The sequence below is a fragment of the Leuciscus leuciscus genome (assembly GCF_965113295.1).
Source record: "Leuciscus leuciscus genome assembly, chromosome: 3".
NCBI classification, from domain to species: Eukaryota; Metazoa; Chordata; class Actinopteri; order Cypriniformes; family Leuciscidae; genus Leuciscus; species Leuciscus leuciscus.
In genome coordinates, this window is record NC_138727.1 from 66,608,778 (window position 1) to 66,633,777 (window position 25,000).

At 43.3% G+C, this 25,000-nt stretch overlaps 3 protein-coding genes across 5 annotated transcripts in view; 1 reads left to right on the plus strand and 2 right to left on the minus strand.

Annotated features, from left to right (window-relative positions):
- Nucleotides 1-3,607, plus strand: parn (poly(A)-specific ribonuclease (deadenylation nuclease); the record flags this gene model as incomplete). The annotated part of the gene is given in 11 exon segments (XM_082165341.1): nt 1-37; nt 133-147; nt 150-201; nt 385-416; nt 419-601; nt 687-761; nt 838-979; nt 1,460-1,566; nt 2,785-2,851; nt 2,925-3,037; nt 3,108-3,607. Coding segments are annotated over 11 exon segments (873 nt in total), but the record flags the coding sequence as incomplete, so codon positions are not given.
- A 1,696-nt stretch (nt 3,608-5,303) lies between these two features.
- LOC309494111 (uncharacterized protein) lies at nt 5,304-8,760 on the minus strand. The gene is made up of 4 exons (XM_082163322.1): nt 8,406-8,760; nt 7,815-7,946; nt 7,008-7,118; nt 5,304-6,479 (listed from the first exon to the last, which is right to left on the minus strand). The coding sequence occupies exons 1-4, from the start codon at nt 8,617-8,619 to the stop codon at nt 6,088-6,090; spliced, it is 849 nt and encodes a 282-aa protein (XP_082019448.1). The 5' UTR covers nt 8,620-8,760; the 3' UTR covers nt 5,304-6,087.
- A 9,559-nt stretch (nt 8,761-18,319) lies between these two features.
- rexo5 (RNA exonuclease 5) overlaps nt 18,320-25,000 on the minus strand; it is a 29,478-nt gene continuing 22,797 nt past the window's right edge. For all 3 annotated transcript variants that reach the window (XM_082165165.1, XM_082165164.1, XM_082165166.1), the window contains 4 exons: nt 19,461-19,680; nt 19,195-19,361; nt 18,981-19,108; nt 18,320-18,536 (listed from right to left, as the gene is read on the minus strand). In XM_082165165.1, the coding sequence (XP_082021291.1) occupies nt 18,485-18,536; nt 18,981-19,108; nt 19,195-19,361; nt 19,461-19,680 (567 nt within the window). In that variant the 3' untranslated portion in view covers nt 18,320-18,484. The remainder of the gene's footprint in view (nt 18,537-18,980; nt 19,109-19,194; nt 19,362-19,460; nt 19,681-25,000) is intronic.

The following is a 25,000-nucleotide window of genomic DNA, read 5'->3' on the forward strand; positions in this document are numbered from 1 at the left end:
ACTGGACTGTGCTTCATCTCCATGGCAAACTACCTGGGTAAGTGTGTGTGAAGCTTCAGATCACCTCATCCAATCAGAACTGTCTCTTTATAGACTCTGTGTGTTTAATCAGTAATGCTGGTCTCTTCTCAGGGACTTTCCTCACTCCTCAAAGAGTCACATCTCTGCTCGCTCCAAACTCATAGAACCCTTCTACAACAAGTGAGTCTCTCTCTCTCTCTCTCTCTCTCTCTCTCTCTCTCTCTCTCTCTCTCTCTCTCTCTCTCTCTCTCTCTCTCTCTCTCTCTCTCTCTCTCTCTCTCTCTCTCTCTCTCTCTCTCTCTCTCTCTCTCACTCTCTCTCTCTCTCTCTCTCTCTCTCTCATATTTAGTTAATGTTTTCCAGATTATTCCTGATGAGGGTGATTGACATTCCCTACTGAACATGAGTGGCCCAGACCGTAAGAACACGTGCACACACACACATATATATATATCTACCTGTGTGTCTATTTACCTGTGTATCTGTCCATCTAGTGCAGCCAAGAGAGATCACGTGCTGTACGTCACGTTCCCTAAAGAGTGGAAGACCAGTGACCTGTACCAGCTCTTCAGCGCCTTCGGTAACACACGCACACACTAACATACACACACTCTCTGTGACAGGTGTGTGTGTGTGTGTGCTGATCTGTGTCTATCGTGTCTCAGGTAACATCCAGGTGTCGTGGATCGACGACACGTCAGCGTTCGTGTCCCTCAGTCAGACGGAGCAGGTTCAGATCGGTAAGAGGCTCAGAGACGCTGATGTGCGTGTGTGTGTGTGTGACGCTCATGTCCTGACGTGTGTGTGTGTGTGCAGCCATGATCACCAGCCGGTACGCGGAGAGCTACCGCATCCAGACGTACGCGGAGTACCTGCAGGGCCGGCAGAAGAACACCTCCAGCAGGAGATGGGCCGCCGACGGGTGGGCCGACACACCGTACAGTGCAGACGCCAGCCGGTGAGTGTGTGTGACCCTACACTGCAGACACTAGCCTGTGTGTGTGTGTGTGAGACCCTACACTGCAGACACTAGCCTGTGTGTGTGTGTGTGTGTGTGTGAGACCCTACACTGCAGACACCAGCCAGCCAGTGAGTGTGTGTGTGTGTGTGTGTGTTTGAGTGTGACCCTACACTGCAGACACCAGCCAGTGAGTGTGTGTGTGTGTGTCCCTACACTGCAGACACTAGCCTGTGTGTGTGTGTGTGACCCTACACTGCAGACACTAGCCTGTGTGTGTGTGTGTGTGTGTGTGAGACCCTACACTGCAGACACCAGCCAGCCAGTGTGTGTGAGTGTGACCCTACACTGCAGACACCAGCCAGTGAGTGTGTGTGTGTGTGTGTGTGTGTGTGAGTGTGACCCTACACTGCAGACACCAGCCTGTGTGTGTGACACTGAGCACTGGGACGGCAGTCATGTGACCGTGTGTGTGTTCAGGCTGCACGGGGTCAAGAGGAGCATCAGTCCGTCTCTAGAGGAGCAGAATCATTATTCTGACAGCAGCTGGACACACTACAGCAGCGGCAAGAAGATGAAGACTGACGGTGTGTGTGTGTGTCATTCACAACAACATCACTATCACAGTGACAAACTATAATAACAATGATCACTGTATCTGTGTCCACAACTAACTATAATCACTTAGCATCCACAACAACAAACGATAACTTACAATAATTGTAACATCACTGTATTATCGTCCACAACAATGAACGGTTTGACCCAAGAGATATATTAATACCAGTTTCATTGCAATAGGCTAATTTAAAAGTTATTAGCATTTTTTTTTTTATTTCATTATAACTTTTGACCCAAAGGTGGCGCTGCCCCGAAACATTTTGAATACTTTCAGGGCATCGTGCTCGTGACCCATACCAAGATTCGTAACAATGCGTTCTTAATACAGCATTTTAGCATAACATTCAAAATGGCCGACAGCCAAAATGGCCGATATGGTCAAATTGGATATTATTCGACTCAGCATGTTGCCTTGAATCTGATGAGACCACTTATGATTTTTGGACAAACCGTTCAGAAGTTATAAGCAAAAATAGCCATTTTTCGTAAATCCGGACCAGTAGGTGGCGCTGCGCCGAAACGCAGCATGTAGCGTCAGGTCATGCTTGTGATGACATGCAGCAAGTTTGGTTTGAATCTGATAAAGCACTGCGGAGATGCAGCCTCACGTCTGTTTTCACAAGCGCTACGTAAAATTATTTTGTGCGGTATTCGAGAACGGTTTGACGAATCATGAATTCCATGGTCTGAAGATGATCTGGTTACATTTTCATGAAAATCGGAGCAACGGCCAAGGAGGAGTTTGAAAAAGTAGGCTTTACGGAGAATTCAAAATGGCGGGACAAATTTTCATGACAGGAAATGACGTCATGGGGTGCAATCGAATCGGCTTGAGCTCAGGAATCAGGGGGAATTCTGTTTCTAGCCCTTATGGTTCAAAAGTTATTAGCATAAACACCTTTTATTAGCATAAACGCCTTCGGTGCTTGGCCCCTAATTAGTGTCCACAAGCGCACAATAACGCTCTCATTAGCGCTCCAACTGTTCGAGCTCTTTGACAGCCAATCAGAGTCCATCCTGCTTTAACGAATTTCCTTCTGAAAGTGTTTCCGCTGATATCGTTCCTCTCGTGGTTATAGCTCTGCGGTAGACTTTGGTATTCTCTTGAGTTAGAATGATTAAACCTTTTCAAACATGTTTATTTGGTTAACCTGAGACGTCTCATTTCTCTGCCGGTGTCACAGGAGGCTCCTCACAAACGTATGTTAATGTCGCTGACTCCGAGGTATCCTGTGATTGGCCCAGACTGCAGTAAGTGCCCCGCCCCTTTAACTCACTCAGGTGATGTCATGACCCATGTTCTGATTGGCTGCTGTTTGTTCAGGCCTGAAGGTGGAGCCTCTGTGAGCCCAGTGCATGAGGCGGAGCCTGAGAAGGCCTCGGCCAATCAGAGTCAAGGTAAACGGAGCCGCAAGCACAAGAAGAGGAACTCAGACGGTGAGTGTTCTTATCGAGGTTTGCTCTGGTCCACTGAGCACGAGCGTTTGACGTGTTTTCTCTCCCGCAGCTTCTGAAACGACACCGCCAACACTCTTCGACGTCCCTAAGGTCTGGTAGCGAGAGCTCAGCGGCCAATCGGGAGCCTCGCTCAGCCCAGGCGTGTCCGACAGCCAATCAGAAGACTGCACTTTGTGACTGTGACCTCCCGTGACCTCTCCTTACGTGGCCGAAGTTCAGAGCGTTTTAAAGGTGCTGGAGTTACTGAGCCATTTACTGTCTGAGAGCGAGAGTGTGTGTATGTGTGTGAGTATTTTACCACGGTTTCCCAGAGCGTTCCCTCATTTTAAATGTTGACGTGTCCTGCAATGTTTATTTATTCCTCGAGAGGGTTCCTTCGTCTTTAGTTCCTTCAGATTATCAGTGAGAAGAAAAAAAGAAAAGAAATGAAACGTGTCAAAGATTGCTAATGATGTCATCACGAATGTCCTGTTCATATCCTTGTATTTTTTGTATAATGTTCAAATGGTCCCTTTTCCAGGGAAGATGAAATTAAAGTCTTTCTTAGTACGTCTGTGTCGGGCTGTTCATTCAAAAATGTGATCCGGATCATTCTGATGTTGTTCAATCATTCCCAGTGTTCACAGTCTGACATGAACATGATTCATCATGACACAGGGGTCCAAAACTAATGCACTCCATGTGAAACACAAGACCAGTGCAAGATTGATCATCTGATTCGGATCAGACACTCTGACCATCAGAAATTGATATTGCTTGTGTATTCATCTAATTTATTCTTTAATTGTCATTTTGTTTTATGAATATTATGTCTTGTTTTTTTTTAAAGAGTCTCTGCCTAAAGAATAATTGGAGTCAGTGGCTCCAATGTATTAATACGCTCAAATAACTGTTTTAGCGTTAGATGTAGCGCTACATGCTAGTCATCAAGTCAATGCTGAAGCTTCTGTGGGAATAAACTTGATTTGTAGTGGATGTAAGAAGTCTGTCTCAAGTAGGTGTAGAGAATCACATTATCAGCATGGTCTGGTTACACAACCAAAAGTGGCCTAGACATTAGATTTAACAACTTAAAATACTTAAAGGTACACGGTACCCTTTTTTTTTTTTTAAAGAAGAATTTACAAAATAGTGTCAATCCTTCCTAGATGTGTGTTTGCCTTACCCTGTGAGTCCTACTGCCAGTCTTGTCCTCTTGATGTCACCACCACCTTTACTTTGCTCATGTTGAGAGCTGTAGATTAGCGCAAATAACGTAGTTTTAACGGCTCGCTCAGTTTAACGGCAGCGCTGAGCGCGAGTGAACCGATAATCATCCTCTCTACTCAGTTACAGCACGAATGGATGAAGGTAAAAAGGAATGTAGGAAGATGCAGAATATAGTTTAATAAATGTCTCGCGAAATCGCCTAATCAGTGTTTCAGTCGACGAAACGCGCCACTTTTACCTCAGGAAAGTTAAAGGCATTCAGGTAATGCTAAATATACAGGAGTCTTTCATTCATCTCAACTCTGTTACCTGTTTATGATGTCTTAATTGTGTGATTTAGGCCTATGTTTATAGCCAGCCAACATTTAATGCTGTTATATTTACAAAGGGTTATTTAGACAACGGATTAGGAAACTGAGACTTCCTTTTTTCATTAACGCTCTAAAATTAAAAATGTGTTTCTGTGTCAGAGTGACTTTATCAGATCTACTATTGTGAATTATTTTCAGTATTTTGCTAGCTATAATCAGAGTCTCTGTTTACTCGTTTAGGGAGTTTATGATGGCTTTTTAACTGGCCTTATGTGCAATTTAAATGATTTGTAAAAAAAATCTTACAAGAAATGGAATTTGATAGTTTGGGCTGTTGTTCATTTTAACTTTTAATATTATGGTTAGTATCAACTTGAGAGGGATGTATAGTTTACAGTATAAGGTGAGTGAGTTTTTACCTCAAGAAGTCGTCGTCTTTACGAGATACTGAATCAGTTCAATTTAAGAATTGAATTGAAATCTCATCATATGATGGAAATTACATACACTTTGTAGCTAGTTACACACATAAAAGATATTGTATAAAATAACAGAAAAAAGCATATTACTTCTCATCATATTTCTCTTTTTGCCTTAGTGATTGTAACTAAACGGTAAAAGCCTGATCATGGTGGAAATGCAAATATTACTAATGCAAACTCATGAAAGACCAAAAAAAGACATGTTTCCTGCTTTGAATCATTTTTAAAAAATCATCACGCATGTTTCTTCTGAATGTGAACATGATTTAATAATTTTTGGACATAGACATATTTTTTTATTACTGCATTATGTCTTTTGGACTTCTTTACAGCATGATAAAATGTCATCATTAATAAAATGTCACATCAGAATGCTGACAACGTTCTCTAAAGATAGTACAGCAAAAATATAAGCTATTTACAGTCAAACCAAGATTTATCACAGTTTATTCGCTATAGTTTAGAAAATGGTAATAAAATATGAGCAGAACTCAGTTGATATTTGACTGGTTTTGTCCATCCTTCTGTTAGACTGTCTCACACATGAATTATGTTGAATATCTGTCAGCTGTTAAATTTAACTACACAATTAGATAATACCAGTTTAGCTCAACCAATCACCAAGCAATGCTTCATTTTGTTCAGTCTGTGTGTAAAAAGAGCATTAGCAATTAAAGAAAAAACACTGAAGAAAAACATGATCAGCTCAAAGAGTCTGAATAATTTTTGGTCCCAAATTATTAGTCACTTTATGAAGAATTTGGGGTATAATATGTCACAGTTTGCTTTATTTTGTTCTCCTCACTTACATAAATGAACTATAGTGTCCTGCACACACTAGTGAAAAAATATAAAAATTAATATCTGATGTCTGATTCATTTTTGGTTTGACTGTATATATTCAGTAGGGTGTGTCACTGTAGAATCAGTGCAGCAGGAAGTAGGAGAGCAGAGAACAGGAAGCTGTGGGTGACACTCTTAGCACCGTTATACGGGGACCTCTGGGTGTCACTCTTAGCACCCTCATTCATGGCCCTATAGGTGTCACTCTTCTTAGCACCCTCATTCCCTCATTCATGGCCCTATAGGTGTCACTCTTCTTAGCACCCTCATTCATGGCCCTATAGGTGTCACTCTTCTTTGCACCCTCATTCATGGCCCTATAGGTGTCACTCTTCTTAGCACCCTCATACGGGATCTGGGTGACGCTCTTCACACTGTCATACGTGAAGCTCTGGATGACGCTTAGGTTGCGACTCTTATCAGCGTTATACATGGCGCCCGGAGTGAGGCCCTTGTCACCGTTACACAGGTTCCCCTCACAACACGAGAGGTCCTGAATAAACGAACATTTTAGGAGACCACAAATAGATTTAGTGATACAGCCTTTTACAAGCGTTGACGTGCCACTGTTGGTCACTGGTGAAAAGAAAGCAAAGGTTTAGTCAGTCTGAGTTGGTATATGTATCAAAAAAGTTGAATACATTTAAAAATATTAGGGATGCACCGATATGAACATTTTGGCCGATACCGAAAACCGATAACCGATATATTGGCCGATAAATCTAAATCCAAATACAACATTTGTATATATCTTTTTGAGATCCTGATTACAAAAACAAAAGTCTCACCATCAAAAGCACACAATCATAATGTTCTCGTTATAATTATGTGTAGCCGATCGATATGACAGACTGTTGCACTGAACTGTGTTTTCCTTTTATGAAGTGATTTCAATCATATTTCAAGCTCAAAGCCATCATGTTGAACAGTGCGCATCTGAAGCGTCTCAGCTGGAGGAAATCATACATTATTGATCGGCTTTAATATATCGGACATATTTTCTTATCTGGCCGATAACGATAACATTAAAGATGAACAAATATCGTCCGCTACCGATCTGGTGGCCGATATATCGTGCATCCCTAACTGAGTTGACTGTCTCACTGGTGGCTGTGATGCAGCTGTCTTCAGTCCCGGCACAGCTCACGGTGTTCGAGCAACTCTGGCCATCACAGTAATAACACTTCCTTCCGTTGGGAGCGGTAAATCTGGGATCTACCGGAGGAAAACTTTCATTATCTCAAACAATATAACATCTAATCAAAATAACACTGCTTTAGCTGCTCCGATTCCTGATCGATTCTGTCCCATCCTGTTGTTTTCTTCTGGACAGTGAGATGAGTGTTGACTGTAAGGGTTCTTGCACACCGAGTACCACATTTTCATATGTGTTTTTTCGTATTCGTCATTCGTAATGAATCCGTTGCGGTGGGGAAATAATTTTTTTTTCCTAATCGCTAAACAATAAAAATTTTTGTCGTAGGCTACTCTCTCTTCTTAAAAAGAGAAAAGAGGAAATATTGTGTCCATCCAATCCTGAGATTGCGTAGAGAGGAATAAGGAGAGTTCACGGCGGGATTATCCCGAGAGATTCACGGTTTACTTCAGGGTGTCAGAGGCTCAGTGTGATGCTCTGCTAGCGATACTGGAGACACGTATTAAAAACAAGACCACCGATTTCTTTGAACCAATTGATCCTGAACAGTTCTGGATTTAGGCGTTCGCTTGTACGGTGGCTCTGAATGGGCAAAACACCTCTCAAATTGCTTGCTACGGATGCGAAAAACGCAGAAAATTTAACCCGGTCCGAATTTATTTATGACAGACGAAAGTTTCATAGGCAGTGTGTGTAAACGAGATCGACTCGGTGTGCAAGGACCTTAAAGAAGACTGGTCAGCAAAGCACAATACCTGGAGCGTCTCTGGCGTTACAGAAGTCGGTGTCGCAGCAGGAGAAAGCCGTCTTCATTAGGCCAAAGTTCATGGAACCATTTTGACAGTCATCAATACACTCCTTTTTTGGCATTTTCAAACTAGATCCACCTAAAAACATGAATGATTCGGGAGAGAGTAGTTAAACTGCACAGTGTTTGGATGGGAAATGTGTTTATGAATATGTGTCACATTAGAAAGAAGCAGTGAGAGTTAAAAAAGCAATACCATAACAGCAACAGCAAAAAAAAAAAAGCTGAACTTAACTATCTGAGAGAAAGCTAATTAATAGCTGAATATTCTGTGATTTAATCGAATTTCTGCCAGAAAATAAGCAGCAGTTCTGTGTTAGTTACATATATCGCTGTTTCAGCACCGCTACATTATATCAGAAGAGAAAAGAACAAATGTTGCATTTTTCTAATTAAAAAAAAAATGTAATACTAAATTGTATCATTACTTTAACTATCTGAGAGAAAGCTAATTAAATAGCAGAATGAATTTGTTAATTTCCACCAGAAAAAGCATACAAATATAAGTATACATTTCAATCCATCTCGTTGGACTTACCGATTTCCAGTACGATAGTCGAACTCATGCACTTGGAGAATCCACTGGGACACATCACTGGTTTTCTCGGACAGTAATTCCCCACGCCTTTGCACTCGTAACACAAGTGAGAGTGCTGAAATGAGCCGTATTTGTGCTCAGGTTTACCACAAGCTCGACTGGTCTTCAAACCCGCAGTAAGCAGAGTAAAGAGAAGGAAAAGTGAGGCGTCCATCTCTGATCAGGAGCACAGTGAAGATACTGAAGTACTGTGAGATCTCCGCCTGTTTTATGGCTGATCAGAAGGGGTGGGTCTTCATGAGAACACGCCCGTTTAACAGGGGGATGGGCAACAACAAAACAAGGAGAACCTTTATGAAAAAGGAACTTAAGTTTGTATAATTTACTTGCCAGTTTACTTTATATGTCAAAGTGAAGCTAAATAAGGAAGTCAATCTTTCTATCTGTAAGGAATATAGGTGTGCTAACGCCAACATGTGAACTGTCGGCAACAAACGATAGAATTTGTCACAAGAAAATTATCATTTTCAATTAATCCTTTAACTACAAACTGTCAACGTTCTTAACCAGTAACATCAAATTAATTTATGCTTTAGGATTGAAGACATTAAGCGTTCAGCAGCATCAAACTCGCACCAACCCTTCAGAACCAGGAAACTGATGAAGGTCCAGGCTGGTTTATCTCCACCATAGTCTAGAGATATTCACCTGTACAGTCAGCCTACAGGACACATATATAGGGCTGTAGTCGAGACCACCTTTGTCGAGTCCAAGACAAGTCCAAGACCAGGACTAGTCGAGCCCAAGTCAAGACCAAGTCCAAAGAGGTTCGAGTCCGAGTCAAGACCGAGTCCAAAAAGGTTAGAGTCCGAGTCAAGACCGAGTCCAAAAAGGTTCGAGTCCGAGTCAAGACCGAGTCCAAAAAGGTTTGAGTCCAAGACAAGACCGAGTCCAAAGAGGTTCGAGTCCAAGTCAAGACCGAGTCCAAAGAGGTTCGAGTCCAAGTCAAGACCGAGTCCAAAGAGGTTAGAGTCCAAGACAAGACCAAGTCCAAAAAGGTTCGAGTCCAAGACAAAACCGAGTCCAAAGAGGTTTGAGTCCAAGACAAGACCGAGTCCAAAGAGGTTCGAGTCCGAGTCAAGACCGAGTCCAAAAAGGTTTGAGTCCAAGACAAGACCGAGTCCAAACAGGTTCGAGTCCGAGTCAAGACCGAGTCCAAAGAGGTTCGAGTCCAAGTCAAGACCGAGTCCAAAGAGGTTCGACGAGTCCAAAGAGGTTCAAGTCCAAGACAAGACCAAGTCCAAAAAGGTTTGAGTCCAAGACAAGACCGAGTCCAAAGAGGTTTGAGTCCAAGACAAGACCGAGTCCAAAGAGGTTTGAGTCCAAGACAAGACCGAGTCCAAAAAGGTTAGAGTCCAAGTCAAGACCGAGTCCAAAGAGGTTTGAGTCCAAGACAAGACCGAGTCCAAGTCAAGACCGAGTCCAAAGAGGTTCAAGTCCAAGACAAGACCGAGTCCAAAAAGGTTTGAGTCCAAGACAAGACCGAGTCCAAAAAGGTTGACATTATCAAGACAATCATTTTGGGTTATTATTTGTTGATCTAAAAGCAAAAACAGTGTCAAAGAGCCGACTCTATTTTTAAACATATAGCCTATAGAAATTAAATCATTATGTAATAATGAAATAATGAATGATTTAAATTTTATTTAAAATAATTGACTAATTCAAAGAACAACAAAATAATAATTATATAGGCCTAAAGGCGCACACACATTCGTTTCGACTGTCTGATCAGCCTCACATTCTGTTCCTGTCAATCATACACGCGATGGCAACCAATTAAACTGCATGAGGGAGGGCCGAGCCAACTCACACACACACACACAAACTAGAGATGCGGATAAACCGCGGATCGGGCGGATGACGGGACGAAAAATAAGATTTTAATTAAATTCGGGCGGGTGGTAGTTGAACCAATCAAATGAGCCGAGCTGTCAGTACTATTGGAGGAGGCCTAAACGTCTCGTAGATGAGACTGCCTGGGGTATTTTGTTTCGATATTAGCTATATTTTAAAACAGCCAATCATTGGAGCCTACCACTCGTGGAATAGGCATTTAAAAGAGAGGCAGATTATGGAGTGATATGACTCAGAAATTACATCGGGCAATGTTCAGACGTCATTCAGCGAGATGTTCATAAGAACGCAAGAGCTAAACTTCTACAAGCTCAATAACATCCACATAAATTTTTTTTTTAAAAGAAGGTAAGAAGAAAAGTCGGAAAACTTTGCCCATTAATTAGATGTTTAAAGGGTAACTAAACCCTAAACCAACTTTTTTTAGTTTATGATCTGTAAGAATGGGGCTTTATTAGTGCTGTTCATTGATTCGAGTAACTTTTTTGACATTTGGGTATAAAGTGTTTTAATTTTACAATATATGGTGTAAAAACGTCTGAGTGCTGCCCTCTTAAGGTTGAACGGTGGCTACTGCAGTTGAATTTTCCTATTGGATGTTTGCGGTGGCAAGTGACGTAAGCAGGTTCCAGCTCACCACGCCCCTGGTACGAGCTCACCACGCCCTTGGTACGAGCTAGCGTAGATTTATCTGTATTGTACAGTGGGCAGGAGGGTACGTAGGTGTAGTGTTGCTGGTTGCAACAGCACTGCTGGACTGCATAGCTTTCCAGCAGACTTGGAAATTAGGCGCCAGTGTTTGCATGCACTTGGTCTGGAAGACCGTGAGTGTGAAACCTGCATTTTACGCGGGATTGCTTCTCCAACGCAATAGAGGTGGAAATGGGCTTCTCCACACAGCTCGCGCTGAAAAGCAACACAGTGCCAAACGCTGCTCCTCCTGCATGGACTCCACCACCGCAGCGGCGTCTTGATGTGAGTGATCATATATATTTTAATCACAATTTATGGTTAGGCTAAAGTTAATCCTCTGGGGTCGACAAACCCGTTGGCGCATTTTGCTGGATTTTTTCACATAGCGGCAAAATATGAATATGCCTACAGAGAGCACGCGCTATTGACATCAACTCGATAAAACTCATCAGATGCATGTACTTTACGTCGTCTTGCGACCCTGTGAGTCACTCTCCATTTTAGAGAGTCTGACAGCAGGTCTCAGGTGCACGCCTCCCCGCTCACGGTTCCTCCCCTCTATCTCCGCTGGGGTCTGCCCACTTTTCTAGCATTTTTCAAATATTGCCAGTGGGTGGAGTCGGGCTCTGACCAGGGGTTTAGTTACCCTTTAAGGCAAACGGGCAAGTTTTTGGGTTGTTATGGACAATTCAAAATGTGAATATTCACGTTGCACTAGCGGTGGACTTACAGCGAGTTAAAACATTTATTTTTTAAAGAGCTGTTTGTGAGTCAAAAGAGCCGGCTCAACTCAACTCAACTCAACTTTTATTTATAAAGCACTTTCAAAACCATTAGAATGGGCCAAAGTGCTGTCCATAAGTACCAAATAACTCTAAAATACATACAAACATTAAATTACATTAAAACAGGACACCAAGAGAATCAAACAACAAATCACTCAGTTCTCAGACCTAATCAAACGCCAAAAGCTTGATAAAATAAATAAGTCTTCAGCAGTGTTGTGCCTGAACGCGTTCATTGAACGATAGTTCATGAACTCGTTCATATTTTGGGCGAACGTGAACTGAACGTAGGCTACTCTATTACTGCCTGATGAACGTTACTGTGAACTCGTTCATTCTGGTGTCTGTGAACGGCACGCTCTCTCAGTTTAACTTCGTTCAAAAGGTGCAAGATTTCTATAGAAATGTATTTGTCCCGTTCGGAACCTCCGTTGTCCCGATTATTAGCCTATTGACGCTGATCTATGACTGAATCTGATACAACAGCAACACGGCACTTGATCACGACACCAGTCATCATCCAATCACAGTCCACACTCACGCGCATCAGACCATACGAATAACAAACTCTAAATTGAGAATTAATTATTATTTTGAGACAAATCATTGTTTGATTTGCGCACAGAATCCTCCGCTGTCTGGTCGCTTCGATCCGGACTCGCGCTAACGGCAAATCCCTTTCACTGTCCGACTGGGTTTGGATTTCGGCAAATCAGTTTTAACGAATTCAAACAACGTGATTATTGTGAGTCCAACATACATCCAGCCACGCAAGAAAGCATGAAATCGTCCTGAGGGAATAATATACTGATGTGATTTGCTGCCCAAGAAACATTTCTGATTATTAGGCTATTAATGTAAAAAAAAAAAAAAAAATCAGGATTCTTTGATGAATAAAAGGTTCAAAGTAAATTTATCCAAAATAAAAAAAACGTAACATTATAAATGTACTTGCTGAATAAAAGTAGGCTATTCATTTCTTTAATTTCTTTAAAAGTAGTGTATAATTACAAAAGCTTTCTATTTCAGATAAATGCTATTATTTTGAACTATGGTTTGTGTGTAAAATAATAGCTTGCAGCAACATATGGAAAAAAAGAACTGAACTAGTTCATTTTTTGGAACTGTGAACTTTAGTTCAAAATTTTGAAGTTTGAACTATGAACTGAACTAGCCTAGTTCATTTTAAAATTTGTGAACTAAACTTTGAACTAGTTCATGTAGAAAGTGAACTTTCCCAACACTGGTCTTCAGTTCCTTTTTAAATATACCCATGCCTGACGAGGATTGTAAAGATAATGGCGACAGAAAAAGCTCGATCTCCACTACGCCTCAAGCGAGACCGTGGGACGGTTAGGAGCATCTGAGATGAGCGAAGGTGACGTTGAGACTGATAAGGGATTAACATGTCCTTTATATACTCAGGAGCTTGATCATGTAGTGCTTTAAAAACAAACATCAACACCTTATATTGTATTCTGTCTCTAACAGGTAGCCAGGGAAGGGATATCAATAAAGGTGTTATGTGATCCCGTTTTCTGGTGTTGGTTAAGAATCTCGCTGCAGCATTCTGGACACGCTGAAGACGAGTAACCAGTGATTCACTTATGGCTAGATAAAGAGCATTACAATAGTCTAACCGGGTTGAAACAAAGGCATGCACAACAAGCTCCAAGTCCTTGTACGAAAGGACTGGTTTCAGTTTAGAGAGTTTTCTTAACTGAATAAAAGATGATTTCACAGGGCTGTTATCTTGACGATCAAAGCGTATTTCAGAATCGAAAAATACTCCAAGGTTCTTTACATAACTTTGCATATTGTTGCACAATAGTCCATTATTTCCAGCCAGACCATTCCCAAGCTCCTTGTTCCCAAACATAATAAACTTTAATTGTAAAATAGTATTTGCTAGCCATCCCTTTACCTCAGTCAAGCACTTATAAAAATTTGTAAAAGATGCACAGACATCACACTCCAAAGGAAAGTACAGTTACAATTTTTTGGAGGTGCACGTCGAGCTACGGCGGAGGGGTCGGAGAGGGGTTCGCGGCGACGCAGAGGGGTCTGCGGGGGTACGCCGTCGATTCGACACAGAAGCATAAAACAGGCTTTACTGTTGATCATCTGTCCATCCCCACCCTGACAATTTGATTGGTCCGAACAGCTCTGGTTCGAGCACAGTTGAAGTCCAAGTCAGGACTGAAGTCCAGACCAAGTCCAGACCGAACTTCCCGACCTCAAATGTTGTGGGCGGGGCTAAGTTCGGCTGGCATCCAGGCTAAAAATGTTCAGGAAATCAGGAAAATTATATATGTACAAACCCCTCTGTAAAAGCCTTCAGAATATGGATGGAAATAAAGGCCGGCTGTAAAGTGTGGTGTGTGTCAGTGTTACTGAAGTGGAGATTTCTGACTCAATGTTGGAGGAAAAACTCATTTTGAGAAAACGGCCTTTAAAGATATATTGTACCTGAAATCTACAGACGCAAACAGATAAAAGCCTCTAAAAGATACAGTTAAAAGTGTATTTTGGATGTTTTCTGTCCACTAGTCTGAAAAAAACTCTTTATGAAAAGGTCAAAATTTCAAAACTGTCCGAGTCATGAAAACGCTGTGTTTACCTGTAGTGTCTCACCTTAAGCCGTCGCTTTACGCTCAAAAGACAGCTGAACACTCATCTCTTCCGTGAGCACTTAACCGCATAGAAGAAAAAAGAGAAATTTCCCTTTTCACTCAATCCTCCCTCTGAGCAGTGCCTGACCTGGGTGTTTTCAGCACTTGTTTTTGCCTCTTCACGATGACTCGCTTAATGAAGTCCTCATTTGTAAGTCGCTTTGGATAAAAGCGTCTGCTAAATGACTAAATGTAAATGTTTCTTACAACATTGGGATGTTTTTATCAGCTGATGAACGATTTGTTAATCATAAGCCCTTAATTATTTTATAAGATCTCTTATAAGAGGTACGAGGTATATATATATATAAGAACATATTTTCATGCAAGGAAATGTTTTTGTCTCTATTAAGTATTTTATGTGTGATAATACAAGTTTGAAACATTCTAAACATACAGTACATCTTCAAAAAACCTACATGGACCTTCTGTCGTTGCTCTCGGTTGAGCAATACCTTAGACAAAGGGTTTGAAGGAGGTGTCGTTTCTAAAAACAGACATAGAACAACCATCTGAAAGATGCTTTCTGTTATAACTCTTATCTGTGTTAGATGAGAGCTTTCATACTCGAAGAGCGTTTTGTGTGTGTGTGTGTGTGTGTGTGTGTGTGTGTGTGTGTGTGTGTGTGTGTGTGTGTGTGTGTGTGTGTGTGTGTGTGAAAGCGTTTGCAGAGTGGTGTGCGTGCGTGTGTGTGTGTGTGTGTGTGTGTGTGTGTGTGTGTGTGAAAGAGCGTTTGCAGAGTGGTGTGTGTGTGTGTGTGTGTGTGTGTGGGCTCGAGTGAGTCGGAAAACAAACACAATGCTTCTCGTAAGTGTCCTGAGCTAACCTTAAAACACTTCCAACATTTACGCTCATCTTGTTAGCCAGTCTTTTGTTGGATGAGCTGGTTTGTAATTTTTCTAAAGCAATGCACATTAGATAAATCACACGGAATCTGTTTGTACATTAAATCACAGATGCGTAAATAACCTGTGTGTGTGCAAGGGTTGTGTTCAGTCTGGTGTTCCCTGTTCCCTGTTCGGTTGATTATTGCTCACTGTGTAAACAAGCCGTTAGTTTCTCAGTTCTGTGTTCGCGGTCTGTGTTGAAGTGCCGTTGCCTTATTGCTCCTGATCTATTTAAAAGACTGCTTTGTGTGTGTTGAACGTGCCAATGTTGTGTTGTATTATATAAGCTTACGAAACAGCATTTATATTTGTCAGTGTGTGCGTTGTTGTTGTGTGTGAGGACTGATGTGTGTGAGGACTGATGTGTGTGAGGACTGATGTGTGTGTGTGTGTGTGTGTGGCCTGATGTGTGTGTGTGTGGCCTGATGTGTGTGTGTGTGGCCTGATGTGTGTGTGTGTGGCCTGATGTGTGTGTGGCCTGATGTGTGTGTGGCCTGATGTGTGTGTGTGTGTGTGTGTGTGTGTGTGTGTGTGTGGACTGATGTGTGTGTGGCCTGATGTGTGTGTGTGTGGACTGATGTGTGTGTGGCCTGATGTGTGTGTGTGTGTGGACTGATGTGTGTGTGGCCTGATGTGTGTGTGTGTGTGTGTGTGTGTGTGTGTGTGGACTGATGTGTGTGTGGACTGATGTGTGTGTGGACTGATGTGTGTGTGGACTGATGTGTGTGTGGCCTGATGTGTGTGTGGACTGATGTGTGTGTGGACTGATGTGTGTGTGGCCTGATGTGTGTGTGTGTGTGTGTGTGTGTGTGTGTGTGTGTGTGTGTGTGTGTGTGTGTGTGTGTGTGTGTGTGTGTGTGTGTGTGTGTGTGGACTGATGTGTGTGTGGACTGATGTGTGTGTGGCCTGATGTGTGTGTGTGTGTGTGTGTGGACTGATGTGTGTGTGGCCTGATGTGTGTGTGTGTGTGTGTGTGTGTGGACTGATGTGTGTGTGGCCTGATGTGTGTGTGTGTGTGTGTGTGTGTGTGTGTGTGTGTGTGTGTGTGTGTGTGTGTGTGTGTGTGTGTGTGTGTGTGTGTGTGTGTGTGTGTGTGTGTGTGTGTGGACTGATGTGTGTGTGTGTGTGTGGACTGATGTGTGTGTGGACTGATGTGTGTGTGGACTGATGTGTGTGTGTGTGTGTGTGTGTGTGTGTGTGGACTGATGTGTGTGTGTGAGGATGCTCATCATGAGTGGTGTTGAGGAGGTGAAGTCCCCTCTGTGGGTTTGGGGTTTCATGCACTGAACACATTTTCCATCTGATGTTTGCAGTTTCTGTGTTAACGGCACATATGGAACAACAACTGGTTTACCTACAGTTTCCCATGGCCAGCAAGCCGTGACCCACTTATGTAGGAATTTGACCTAATTCATAAAAAAATCTATTTTTTTAGGAATTAAAAAATGTAAATAATTAAAAATATAATTTTAGTACATAGAAAAGGTATAAAAACACGCCACTCCCCGCTGGACCTTTCTCTGTGCGAGGTCAGCGTCTGTCACACACACACACACACACACACACACACACACACACACGTACACGTGTGTGATTTCTCACGACATATTTTCCGCCATATCTGTCAGGTGGTGTGTGTGGTGTGTGTGTGGGTGTGAAAGGAGAGAAAGGTCAGTGTTACGCGGGTCAGCACCACACACACACACACACACACACACACACACACACACACACACACACACACACACACACACACACACACACACACACACACACACACACACACACATACTCACACATCAGACCCTCATGGGAACTAATTCTCTGCTTATGTTATGAGCTCTGGTCATTTACATGATCTCCTTTATTTTGCTTTTAGTGCAAAACAATCAAGAATCTGTGATTTGTTAATTCTCTTGAACCTTCACTTTACTTACAGAAGTGCACTGCAAAACATGCTTTACTTACTCAGTATTTGTGTCTTGTTTCCAGTCCAAATATCTAGAAATTTTTAAATCAAGATGCATTTTCTAGATGAGTAAAATGACATAAGATATTAAGTCCTGTTTTTGGGGAACTAATCAAAATTAAGTGAGTTAATGCTTAAAAAAAGCTAAATTATCTGCCAATGGGGTTAGAAAAATGTTCTCGTTTCTGTCTGAATTAACATTATTTTTCTCACTCCATTGGCAGATCATTTAGCTTTTTTTAAGCATTAACTCACTTAATTTTGATTAGTTCCCCAGAAAACAGGACATAATAAGGACTTATGTCACTTTACTCATCTAGTAAATGCATCTTGATTTAAAAATTTCTAGATATTTGGACTGGAAACAAGACAAAAATACTAAGAAAAGCATGTTTTGTGGAGTACAGAGAAAATATTTCCACATGTTTTCACTGACCAGCTTAAGTGTGTTTTGTAAATATTAGCAGATTTTGATTTTGATGGACTGAAGCATGTTTACATCCCCGTCACCTTTCCTTTAGTCATGTGGAACTGAGGAGACCAGTCTCTGGGTTCCCTGGATCTTTCCTCAAGATTATGTGGGGATAAAAGGGTTAAAGTGTAAGATGGAGAAAATTTTTTACAGTGTAATACATTCTTAATTAATTAACGGCAACAAACTGTAAGAAAAATAATAATAATAATAATAATTTACTGGAAAACAGAGACAACAGCTGATTTACACTGGAGTAATATTACACTGATTTACTGTATTTCTGATCAGATAACTGAGCATTAGAGACTCTGTCAGACTCATCACTGACCCCTAACTCTCGACAGGTACTGTAGATCACATGTGGAGTTGTGTAAAGGACTGGGAGACACAGTAAAGCTCAGTATTTCCCACCGTGTCCTGAAGCATAAAGCCCTCTTTGCCCTGCAAGCGTTCTCTGCTGTGAAGGTCATCATGGTTGCTGTGCTGGAGGTTATTCTCCAGGAAGAAGCGAGTCTGTTCATGGGTAAAACTCTTTATTCTCAACACTATTTAAACACAGTAAAAGTGTGATATAAAAACACTGAATCCCTTCAGCCAATCACAGGCGAGCTGGGAATCCCTTCAGCCAATCACAGGCGAGCTGGGAATCCCTTCAGCCAATCACAGGTGAGCTAGGCGGAGTCACGTCTGTTTGATGTGAACGAAGCAGAGGCCGAGATGATCCACGCCACCACTGCACACACACACACACACACACAACATGAGTCACACTGATACACAAACTCACACACGACTCTCTGTGTGTAACTATGAGTGAGAGTGTAACTGTGAGTATATGTGTGAGTTTGTGTGTGTGTGTGTGTGTGTAAATGTGAGTGAGTGTGTGTGTAACTGAGTGAGTGTGTGCGTGTGTGTGTGTAACTGAGTGTGTGTCTGTCTGTGTGTGTGAGTGAGTGTGTGTGTGTGTGTAACTGAGTGAGTGTTTGTAACTGAGTGAGTGTTTGTAACTGAGTGAGTGTGTGTAACTGTGTGTGTGTGTGTGTGAGTGTGAAACTGTGTGTTTGTAACTGTGTGTGTTTGTAACTGTGTGTGTGTGTGTGTGTAACTGTGTGTTTGTAACTGTGAGTGTGTGTGTGTGTGTGTGTGTGTGTGTGTGTGTGTGTGTGTGTGTGTGTACCTCCTGGCTCCAGGCAGGATCACGATGCTCAGGCAGTTTCTCTCCAGCGCTCGAAACACTTTCCCCACTTTCCCATCCAGCTTCTTCATCCGGCGCTCCAGCGCTGGCTCCTGGAGGTCACATGACACCTGGAGGTAACATGACACTTTCATTTCATCTCGCCACTAGCAGAAACAACAGAGGCGTTTCCGTTTGACTGACAGCTGTCACTCACCTCACACTCCTCCCTGGGCTCTGGGCTGGTTTCCGTAGTAACGGGGTGTGTGTGTGTCCATGAGGTCATGTGGGGCGGAGTCAGAGCGTGACAGACTGACAGCTTCCTGTTGCCGATCTGAAGGGCGACGCCCACTGAGGCCTGAACGCTGTCAGCACACGCGAACTCTACACACACACACACACACACACACACACAATGAGGACTCTCGCTGTAATCAGCAACTTCTACCATGATATGATATGAATGAAGCTCTTCATACGCACTGATGAGGGCGTGTCTGGGGCATTTCCCAGCATGCTCTGCGGCGCTGCTGATCTGCTGAACGGGGCCGAACTGCGTGAAGGTCTGGAGCTGGTCGTCATGGCGACGGGGTTTAGTGGACAGGTTACACACGTATATCATGTGACCGTTGATAGGGTCGTCCTGACGCTCAGACACACGCTGGTCCAGATCCAGACAGAGCTCGTGTACGGGACGCCGAACCTGATCAATACAGCAGAACCTCAGAGCTGTGTGTGTGTGTGTGTGTGTGTGTGTGTGTGTGTGTGTGTGTGTGTGCGTGTGCATGGGCGTAGCAGCCAGGGCGTGGGTGTGGGGGTTGTATGGTCAAGGTATGGTCATGTGACCATAATATTATGTGTTCTATACTATTTATCTATATTATTATTATGTGTTCATAATAATAAATTCTAGATAGAATAGCACTTGGCATCGTACAGCACCCTAGTGGCGATGTTGGGAACACCCTGATAGCTGACACTCACAGTAGAGCCTATGTGTGTGAAATCACACCCAAAATAAAGAGATACTGCAGGACTTGGGACCTTCAGACCACTGCGGACATCTATACTTTATTATATGAAATAAAGATATTTTATGATATTTACAATATGTCAGTTGCACTACACTTGAACAATAACTTTTCTCTTCTTAACAGTTGGACTAAAAAAACAAAAGTGTTCAGTGAGTACAGATTACATTACAGTCATTTTATACAACAGACATTTGTGAGACCTTTTTTTCTCGCTAACTGACAAAAGTTTTTCCTTGTGTGTATGACACACAGCAACACTGTTCAGCCGTGTGTGTGTCATGGCACTACGAAGTGTTAAGTTGTGTGTTAAGGGATATTCTGGGTACATTTGTACCACATTATCATCAGCCACCCCCGTTAAGAGGATGTTTTCCAGATTCCTTAGCATCAGCAACCCTTCCTGCTCAAAACGTTCTCTGAACTGCATATCCACAACATCACGCACTTTGTAAAACTCGGTTTTGTAATATTGAGATGGAGGTGAAGGCACATGTGCACGAGCGTGTTTAGGGGGATTACGAGTACGGGGCAGTGCAACTGGAGAGAGATTTCTGATGCTTTGGTGTAGACAATCTGAAACCTCTCTGAATTTCTTTTATTTGCAGCAGCATCCCTCTCATAAGCAACAGCATCCCTCACATAAGCAACAGCATCCCTCTCATAAGCAACAGCATCCCTCTCATAAGCAGCAGCATCCCTCTCATAAGCAGCAGCATCCCTCTCATAAGCAGCAGCATCCCTCTCATAAGCAACAGCATCCCTCTCATAAGCAGCAGCATCCCTCTCATAAGCAACAGCATCCCTCTCATAAGCAGCAGCATGCTGTTGCTCATAAGCAGCAGCATCCCTCTCATAAGCAACAGCATCCCTCTCATAAGCAACAGCATCCCTCTCATAAGCAACAGCATCCCTCTCATAAGCAACAGCATCCCTCTCATAAGCAACAGCATCCCTCTCATAAGCAACAGCATCCCTCTCATAAGCAACAGCATCCCTCTCATAAGCAACAGCATCCCTCTCATAAGCAACAGCATCCCTCTCATAAGCAACAGCATCCCTCTCATAAGCAACAGCATCCCTCTCATAAGCAGCAGCATGCTGTTGCTCATAAGCAGCAGCATCCCTCACATAAGCAACAGCATCCCTCTCATAAGCAACAGCATCCCTCTCATAAGCAACAGCATCCCTCTCATAAGCAACAGCATCCCTCTCATAAGCAACAGCATCCCTCTCATAAGCAACAGCATCCCTCTCATAAGCAACAGCATCCCTCTCATAAGCAACAGCATCCCTCTCATAAGCAACAGCATCCCTCTCATAAGCAGCAGCATCCCTCTCATAAGCAACAGCATCCCTCACATAAGCAACAGCATCCCTCTCATAAGCAACAGCATCCCTCTCATAAGCAACAGCATCCCTCTCATAAGCAACAGCATCCCTCACTTAAGCAACAGCATCCCTCTCATAAGCAACAGCATCCCTCTCATAAGCAACAGCATCCCTCTCATAAGCAACAGCATCCCTCTCATAAGCAACAGCATCCCTCTCATAAGCAGCAGCATCCCTCTCATAAGCAACAGGATCCCTCTCATAAGCATCAGCATCCCTCTCATAAGCAGCAGCATCCCTCTCATAAGCAACAGCATCCCTCTCATAAGCAACAGGATCCCTCTCATAAGCATCAGCATCCCTCTCATAAGCAGCAGCATCCCTCTCATAAGCAACAGCATCCCTCTCATAAGCAACAGGATCCCTCTCATAAGCAACAGCATCCCTCTCATAAGCAACAGGATCCCTCTCATAAGCAACAGCATCCCTCACATAAGCAACAGCATCCCTCACATAAGCAGCAGCATCCCTCTCATAAGCAGCAGCATCCCTCTCATAAGCAACAGCATCCCTCTCATAAGCAACAGCATCCCTCTCATAAGCAACAGCATCCCTCTCATAAGCAACAGCATCCCTCTCATAAGCAACAGCATCCCTCTCATAAGCAGCAGCATCCCTCTCATAAGCAACAGCATCCCTCTCATAAGCAACAGGATCCCTCTCATAAGCAACAGCATCCCTCTCATAAGCAGCAGCATCCCTCTCATAAGCAACAGCATCCCTCTCATAAGCAACAGCATCCCTCTCATAAGCAACAGGATCCCTCTCATAAGCAACAGCATCCCTCTCATAAGCAGCAGCATCCCTCACATAAGCAGCAGCATCCCTCTCATAAGCAGCAGCATCCCTCTCATAAGCAGCAGCATCCCTCTCATAAGCAACAGCATCCCTCTCATAAGCAGCAGCATCCCTCTCATAAGCAGCAGCATCCCTCTCATAAGCAGCAGCATCCCTCACATAAGCAGCAGCATCCCTCTCATAAGCAGCAGCATCCCTCTCATAAGCAGCAGCATCCCTCACATAAGCAGCAGCATCCCTCTCATAAGCAGCAGCATCCCTCTCATAAGCAGCAGCATCCCTCTCATAAGCAGCAGCATCCCTCTCATAAGCAGCAGCATCCCTCACATAAGCAGCAGCATCCCTCTCATAAGCAGCAGCATCCCTCTCATAAGCAGCAGCATCCCTCTCATAAGCAGCAGCATCCCTCTCATAAGCAGCAGCATCCCTCTCATAAGCAACAGCATCCCTCTCATAAGCAGCAGCATCCCTCTCATAAGCAGCAGCATCCCTCTCATAAGCAGCAGCATCCCTCTCATAAGCAGCAGCATCCCTCACATAAGCAGCAGCATCCCTCTCATAAGCAGCAGCATCCCTCTCATAAGCAGCAGCATCCCTCTCATAAGCAGCAGCATCCCTCTCATAAGCAACAGCATCCCTCTCATAAGCAACAGCATCCCTCTCATAAGCAACAGCATCCCTCTCATAAGCAACAGCATCCCTCACATAAGCAACAGCATCCCTCTCATAAGCAACAGCAGAAAGCACACCACTGATGGTCTGTGTTGGACTTTGGAGAGATGTGTTGAGATTCTCCAATTCTTCTATAGCCTCTAAGGCAGGGGTGCCCAACCCTGCTCCTGCCGATCGACTGTCCTGCACAGTTCATCTCCAGCCCTAATCAAGCACACCTGCCTTTCATTTTCAAGTGATCCTGAAGACGTTAATTGGTTGCTTCAGGTGTGCTTGATGAGGGCTGGAGATGAACTGTGCAGGACAGTCGATCGGCAGGAGCAGGGTTGGGCACCCCTGCTCTAAGGCAAGCAGAAGACCAAGAACTACATTTCCTTGCTGGAATCTGTCATGTAGTCCGTTTGCCCTGTTAGCCAGTTCATCCAGAGCAAGCGTTACAGACTCACACTGACTCAGCACTGCATGGATAGCACTGGAGCGAACGGTCCATCTTAGTTTGAAAGGACCCTTGAACAGATTTTGCAACTTCCTTGAACAAAGATTTAAATTTACCAAACAAACTTCCTAACTCATGAACCCACTGTAAAGCACTGTGGACAGCCCGTGAGGCAGTGCAAGCATGCTGTGTAATGAGATGTACACAATGGGCACGCAGTGGATGTGTGGGGCAAGAGGTGATGGCCTGTGCTCCAGCACACCTGCCAGACATCATATGCCTGCCCTCGTAATCCAGAAACGGGCAAATTTAAACGAACCAACACATCTTTAACACAACTAGGGCTGGGCGATAAAACGATAACGATATGTATCGCGATAGACACGTAATCAATATCAATAAATAACGTTCGATAAAATGTCTCATGTTTGGTTGCGCCATATCGCGGTCTCGTGTTGGGTTCTTCAGGAACAGATCCGGCGTGGAGTGATGCGTGTAAAACGAGTGCCGCAGCGATGAGGAAAGACAGTGTTTGGGATTGTATAAGTCAGACCGTACTCAGATCAGTGTCGTCTGCAGATCATGCAAGACCGTCGTCGGTTTCTCTATGTTTATATTTAACACTTTGCACTATTGTATTACACCTTATTAAGCATTTCTTACGTATTCTTTAATTTTGCACCTTAATGTTAGGAGATAATTGTTAAGGTTTCATTGTGATTTTAGACTTAATGTTTACATGTTAATTATTTAAGTGTTTGCCATGGTTGTGTTGACGTTTCTGCCTTCATAACTGAGGGGATTATAATCAGAGGAAGGTGAAGTTTAAAATAATAATGTTTAAATGTAATATATTTGTCTCCTGGTCCTTATTTTAAATAGGTCATAAAAAATATCAATAATTATCGATATCGACCGATATGAAACGCTTCTATCGTGATCCAGTGTTCAGCCGTATCGCCCAGCCCTAGAACACGCTTGGCCAGATCCTCTCCTGTCCCCACAGATACCTCATGAAGGCCAGTAAACTCTTCATGAATCATCGAATCGCTATCTACATATCGGAGACACATTGCTTCTTGCTCTTTGCCTGAAACATCTTGCGTTCCGTCCCTCATTACAGAAAACTGCAGCTGAGGGAGTGATCTTCTCTGGTGATAGATCTGCTCAAACTGAGGAGCTCTTTCTGAATTTGGTTTCTGCCTGACAACCCCTCTCTCTGAGACACAGATCTTCTTCTGCCGTGACTTCCTCGTGTTGTGATGCCTGAGCACTACACAGCTGTGCCTTAGCGGATCTGTCTTCACACACACATGCTGTTACTGCTGACACTCTGGTTTTTCATGTGAACTGAATCGTTCAAGAGCTTTCTTCCCATTCTTGAAACCAGCTGAAACAAATGCTGGCTCTGTATTTTTCGCAAGGGAAGATACTTGTGCTTTAAAAGCTTTGCTACAATAAAAACACAAAACCCCTTCAACATTTGGATGATGTGCCACTGTGTCTGAGATGAAAGGGGACGGTCTGACAGTGTCTGCTTTATGATACGTTTGGGATCAGGGTGGTTTGGTCTGCAGATTCTCCCCTGTTCATCAGATCAGTTCTCTCTCTCTCTCTCCCTCTCTTTCCTGCCCTTCCTCACACTTCCTCACAAACATCCTAAAAGCCGATATAAACGGCGTATATCACTCATT